The sequence below is a fragment of the Helianthus annuus genome, chromosome 2, assembly GCF_002127325.2.
Source record: "Helianthus annuus cultivar XRQ/B chromosome 2, HanXRQr2.0-SUNRISE, whole genome shotgun sequence".
In the NCBI taxonomy this organism is placed as follows: Eukaryota; Viridiplantae; Streptophyta; class Magnoliopsida; order Asterales; family Asteraceae; genus Helianthus; species Helianthus annuus.
This window is the reverse complement of record NC_035434.2, coordinates 6,994,006-7,000,271: the sequence shown is the minus strand read 5'-3', so window position 1 is coordinate 7,000,271 and position 6,266 is coordinate 6,994,006. Positions and strand designations below refer to the sequence as shown.

The window sequence follows — 6,266 nt, the reverse complement described above, 5'->3', positions numbered from 1 at the left end:
GCGTTCATCTTGCGGTTTACATGTTATTAGAGAGGTGGGGGCGGTCAGTTATTCCACCGTGATAGGCTCCAACAACACGTGGAAAAATCAAAACATCCACCGCCACCAAAACTTCAACGCGTGATAGGCAAGAATCCGTGATCTTTTCAACGCGTTATGGGATTTTAGTGCTGGAACATGTGAGAGGGTTTATCGTGGGTGTTGTGAGTGATGACCAATACCACTAAAAAGGTTGTGAGTGATGGAAAAATGGTTGATGACATGGTGGAACTTGATTGGGTGCTTGTGAGTGTGACCATCCCAACCCATTGGATGAAATCATTTTTTTTTTAATATTTTTGATTGATAGGTGAGAGACCAGACGTTTAATAAATGGTTGAAATAAACGGTGGTGAAAAGGCTGTTATTATTCCACATTCCATGGGTGCCATACATATATTTCGGGGGAACAAAGATTCAAGAGGTCCAAACGGAGTCCTACTAACCCCCCTTATTCAACAATGGCGTTAATCAGGAGAAGAAAACAACAAAACGACGTCGATTTACCCAGCACCGACGACAACGAAAACAAAAGACTAAAACGAGGAAGAAAGAATTATACATGTTTGGACAATTGCTGCTGGTCAATCGGATGCATTTGCACGGTGTGGTGGTTACTCTTGTTTTTATACAATACCATGCCGGCCTCATTCCCTCAATACGTCACCGAGAAGATCACCGGACCTCTGCCGGACCCTCCCGGCGTCAAGTGTTTAAAAGAGGGGCTGGGACCCAAGCATCCGGTCGTGTTTGTTCCGGGGATCGTCACCGGCGGGCTCGAGCTATGGGAAGGCCATGAATGCGCCGAAGGTTTGTTCCGAAAGAGGCTTTGGGGTGGCACATTTGGTGAAGTTTATAAGAGGTAGTCAGTCAGTCAGTCATCTTTTGTATATATGCTGGCTACAATATGTAATTGAGCGTGTGGGTGGCTGTGCAGGCCATCATGCTGGCTACAACATATGTCTCTAGACAATATAACCGGTTTGGACCCGTCTGGTATACGGGTCAGGCCAGTCAGCGGTCTTGTTGCTGCTGATTATTTTGCTCCGGGCTATTTTGTTTGGGCTGTTTTGATCGCTAACTTGGCCCGTGTTGGTTACGAAGAAAAGAATATGTACATGGCCGCGTATGATTGGAGACTATCATTTCAGAACACAGAGGTTTATTTACTACCCTTGCTTCTTTAAATGAAATTATTATGAGACTTTAATCTTTTGATAGGTAAGAGATCAGACGTTGAGTCGTTTAAAGAGCAATATAGAATTAATGGTTCAAATAAACGGCGGTGAAAAGGCTGTTATTATTCCGCATTCCATGGGCGTTCTATACTTTTTGCATTTCATGAAATGGGTTGAAGCACCTGCTCCAATGGGTGGTGGGGGTGGTCCAGATTGGTGTGCTAAACACATAAAGGCAGTGATGAACATCGGCGGACCGCTTTTGGGTGCACCAAAAGCTTTAGCAGGCCTTTTTTCGGCTGAGGCCAAAGATATTGCATTTGCCAGGTTCTTTTTATACACAATTAATTTAAAACTTATGAACCGGGCCAATTTGCCACCTTATTGTTTTACAGGGGGATTGCACCAGGGGTACTGGACTCTGATGTATTTCACATTCAAACACTACAACACTTGATGAGAATGAGCCGCACGTGGGACTCAACAATGTCCATGATTCCAAAAGGCGGTGAAACCATCTGGGGCGGCCTAGATTGGTCACCCGAGGAAGGGTATTATCCAAATAACACAACTTCAGTTTCTAGTCAAAACGAGTCAAAAAGTAAAGCAAGAAATCCTAATTATGGAAGATTTATATCGTTCGGGAGAGATGCGGCAGAGTTACATTCGTCAGAAATCCAACGTATAGACTTTAGGGTAAGTTTATAATCTCGGACGACGATATGTTTTGTTTTTGTTTTAATTTAAACAAAGAAAAAGATGAATGACAGCTTGTAATGAATGAATGAATGAATGAATGAATGGGTAGGGTGCTGTGAAGGGTAGGAACTCTGCAAATAGTACATGTCGCGAAGTGTGGACGGAGTATCATGAGATGGGGTCTGGTGGTATCAAGGCGATAGCGGAGTACAAGACTTATACGGCTAACGACGTTGTGGACATGCTTCAGTTTGTTGCTCCAAAGATGATGGAGCGGGGCAACACACACTATTCACACGGGTTGGCTGACAATCTAGACGACCCTAAATACGCACATTACAGACATTGGTCCAACGCCTTGGAGACAAAGTAAGTGAGAAAAGAATCAGTCAGTCACTTTGTATTTATTTATTTAACACAGCAAAGTAAGTAAGTAAGAATGCATTCATTCATTCAGGTTGCCAAATGCAGCCGACATGGAGATATACTCCATGTACGGCGTTGGCATTCCAACGGAACGGGCATACGTTTATAAACTGACACCCGCAACAGAACGCTGCTACATCCCATTCCAGATAGACAACGCAGCGGGAGACACGGGTCTAAAAGACGGGGTGTACACGGTCGATGGGGATGAAACCGTACCCGCATTGAGTGCGGGTTTCATGTGTGCAAAAGGATGGAGAGGGAAAACAAGATTCAATCCCTCCGGAATCAAAACTTATGTTCGGGAATACCCTCATAACCCGCCCTCCAACTTCCTCGAGGGCCGGGGAACCGAGAGTGGGGCCCACGTTGATATTCTCGGCAACTTTCAGTTGATTGAAGATTTAATTAGAGTTGCAGCTGGTCAACAATTGGATGGAGATAGAGTTTCTACAGATATATTCAAATGGTCCCAAAAAATCAACTTAAAATTGTAAATAAAATATATTCTTATTTTTATATCCATCAAACCTTTTTTTTGTTTGTGATGACTGACTGACTGGCCAACATATATATTTCATGCCTCATCCTCCTTCGGGTTCTCTTAAAATTGTTCAATTAGGGTGTTCCTAAATGCACTTTTTTATTGATTATACCTCCTTAAGTTTTGAACAAATACAATTTAACCTTTTATTTTGTCTTTTTTTTTTTAAATGCATTTGGTTTTTTTTTGAGAAAATTTATAACCCCAAAATTGGACTCCCTTAACAATATACATACACCAAGGTCCATAACGAAAAGATTATAAGCGTTACAAAATTTAAATAGCATCTAATAATTGAATTATATATTCGAAATTTATCTAAAATTTTATATAGATTGAATTTTAAATTATATAATCGAAACTTATCGAAATTTTTTTTATAGATTGAATTTGTATCAATTATTTATGTATAAAACTAATTTTAAAATTTTGAATTTATTTGTGGTACCCGAAAATTCAGACCCTAAATATATTTATAGCATTTGTAAATTATAATACCTGTTAATGATTTGGTACACCGGTAAGCTCTGGTTATCATGATATCTTTGCATGTCACATGTTTTAAATAAACATTATAATCAACTTTTTGGCTTTTGGATTTTAAGGTGGGAAAAAGAATCTCAATGATGTCAAACCCTTTGAGGGTCTACCACCAAAACACTGTATGCTGCAATGTGACCCAACCGGATCTAATTTTTTTTGTTGTTGTTTAGGGGTAAAAAGTGCTAAACGCTGCAACTTCTTAACTAAATAAATGTGTTTTCTAGCATGTCCTAAATTTACAAATGATTGTTGTCCCAAGTAAATAATATTGATATTTTGATCCTATAAACATATTGTAATAAAGAAAATAATGTATACTTAATCAACATATAGCTATTTGAAAAATCTTGTTGTTACAAATGATATTATTTTATTGAAAGTGTAGAAAGATATAACATTCAACAAGGATAAATGCATTGTGATATAATTTTTACTGAAAACATATTTTGTTTTTTTTTTTATAAAGATACATCATATTGTTATCGTTCCGTAACATACCAAACAACATCAGTAGTGTGACAACCCTCACAATTTCAGGTATCCGTACAATTAATTAATTTTAATTATGTGCTTAATGAATGTGCTTGATTACAACTGACAACTTAAACTGCTTTATGATTTCTAAATCAAACATACATATGCATCATATTTCATGCTGCCACTCCATTTATTACGCACGAACTTTAGTGACATACTTGATGCACAAAGCACAGTTAGCACACTAAACGGATAATTCAGAAATATGCTGACAATGCCAGCAATAGACAGACAGTGTTTTTGAGGCCCAGTACGGGCCAAGGATGAGGTACTACACTAGTATGGAGTGTAGGGAAGCGAGGACCATAAAACTGCGTAACTAGGTGATAGTTATAGTGCCGGGAAGTGCCAAAAACACACTTTAAGTGCAGAATTCTGCATTTATTAATCAAATTCAGCATTGTAACATACTAGTAAAGTGCAAAAATATGGCAGAATAGTCCTGTATGCTTTCCTAAGTGCCGGGAATTAAAAGTGTTACAAAAATATATATAAAAGACACTTTACGGACTAATTAAACACTTTAACGAAACAGTATCTAACTGATAACCGGACATCACCCGGGACACCAAATTCTTGCCAAATACATTGTTTAATTATTTATTGGCTAGTCGTGATCCCCGTACACCCTAACACCCACTAAATATCAAGTAACTAATATATGTAAGTGAATACTTAGATTCTAACTTATGTTTACCAAATTAGTTACAAAAATTACAACCCCCCCCCAAACCGAATTCGGTCCCAAGAGAACCCACAAATCACCACACCATGCTCCCAATCTTGTTCTTAGATTATTTCCATTAGTTTATTAGATTGTTTGCTTGATAGTGTTCACAAAATATATGAAACATCTTTAAAAGCATGGCACACAAGATCATCCTCATCACTTCAAGAAATCACACCACACCTTCACTCACCTCATCCCTCCTCTCGGCCCTCCTTTAACCGCCACCATCACCACCATAAATCCACCCTCTTCATCCATTTTTGAGTTTCATTCAAGCTTAAAAGGTGACTCAAGGAAGCTTGCAACTTGTAGATCATCAAGGAGCTTCCTACATTGCTTTTCACCATCATTTCTTCATCTTTTCACTAAGGATTCATCCCTAGCCATTGTGCTAGTAGTAAGTTCTGGTCAAACTCTCGTTCATCTTGTTTTTATGATCAAAAGTTGTAGTATGTTAAGTATGTTCAAAACACTAAAGAACAAGAACACTAAAAAGGGTTAAACAAGAAACTTGAACATAAAAGTTTACATGAAGATGAAATGTTGATAGTTTTATATTGTAGTGAACATGTCGTTAATTTTATGATGATTCTTGGTTGTGTAATGTTAATCACCATATGGATCTTGTTAAATAATATTTAGAAATATGATTTAAGAAGATTAGAAAGTGGTTATGTAATACGTAAAATAACCACCCTCTAGTCAAATATGAACTTGATAAAAATGATTTTCTTGAAATATAATTAAACAAGTGAGTTGATGATCTTGTAAATCCAAGAGTTACAAAGGATTTTTGTAAATAAACTGAGAATTGATTTTTGGAAAATCATGACTCTTACATACACTTATAGTATTTTTAGACATAATATAAGTGTAAAAACCTTTTATTTACAAGAAGAGTTCAAAAGGGTAATTTTTGTAAAAATTGTTTACAAGTTGTAAACACTAAACATTGGTAAGAAAATAATTTTTAAAGGAATAATTACGTTTTGGAAGTTAACTAAGTCCAATAAAAGCTTTACCATGTTACTACGCGTTTCTACTAAAAAAACCAAGTTCATGTTATTATGTAAAGTGCATTGTTTTGCACTTGGTTAGTGTAACGTTGTTTAATAAATTGTTGTTGATTGATTGAATGAACTTTTGAAAAGAAAATGATATGCTAATAAGTATGGACACCTCCGTTTTTATGGGAAAATCTGGCGAAATTTTCTAAAAATTTCAAGACTTAGAAAATATTTTTCCAAACAAGTGTTACAAGTATATTTTATAACTTGTGTTTCGAATATAAAATTCGCCATAATTTTTGTAACAAAATACAAGTATCGAAGGTTGATTTTCTTAAATAAAAATGGATAGATATATATGTAGAATATATATTTTACACTAAAACGCTTGTGGAAATACATTATCCTTAGATAAATACATATTTTTGGAATATACTATTTTTGACAAAAATGTTAAATATATTTTCTAAGTGGGACTTAAAAATATATTAATCGAACTACCAAAATACATGTATAAATACCCCCATCCTTGGGAAGGAAATGCGCATATAAAATACTTGAGA

The 6,266-nt window shown here is 36.4% G+C and overlaps 1 protein-coding gene across 1 annotated transcript; it reads left to right on the top strand.

The window, feature by feature from the left end:
* The first annotated feature begins 439 nt into the window (after positions 1 to 439).
* Positions 440 to 2,893, top strand: LOC110909071 (phospholipid:diacylglycerol acyltransferase 1). The gene is made up of 6 exons (XM_022154080.2): positions 440 to 901; positions 977 to 1,199; positions 1,261 to 1,544; positions 1,613 to 1,913; positions 2,026 to 2,285; positions 2,374 to 2,893. Exons 1-6 carry the CDS (start codon positions 501 to 503, stop codon positions 2,837 to 2,839), a joined length of 1,935 nt encoding a protein of 644 aa, XP_022009772.1. The 5' UTR covers positions 440 to 500; the 3' UTR covers positions 2,840 to 2,893.
* Positions 2,894 to 6,266: the final 3,373 nt, after the last annotated feature.

What these genes read in the sequence shown, in the direction of transcription:
- LOC110909071 (XM_022154080.2), top strand. Translation starts at nt 501, where the DNA reads ATGGCGTTAATCAGGAGAAGAAAACAACAAAACGACGTCGATTTACCC. An exon ending in TCCAACGTATAGACTTTAGG is followed by an intron (nt 1,914 to 2,025) that starts GTAAGTTTATAA and finishes ATGAATGGGTAG; the next exon opens with GGTGCTGTGAAGGGTAGGAA. An exon ending in TCCAACGCCTTGGAGACAAA is followed by an intron (nt 2,286 to 2,373) that starts GTAAGTGAGAAA and finishes TCATTCATTCAG; the next exon opens with GTTGCCAAATGCAGCCGACA.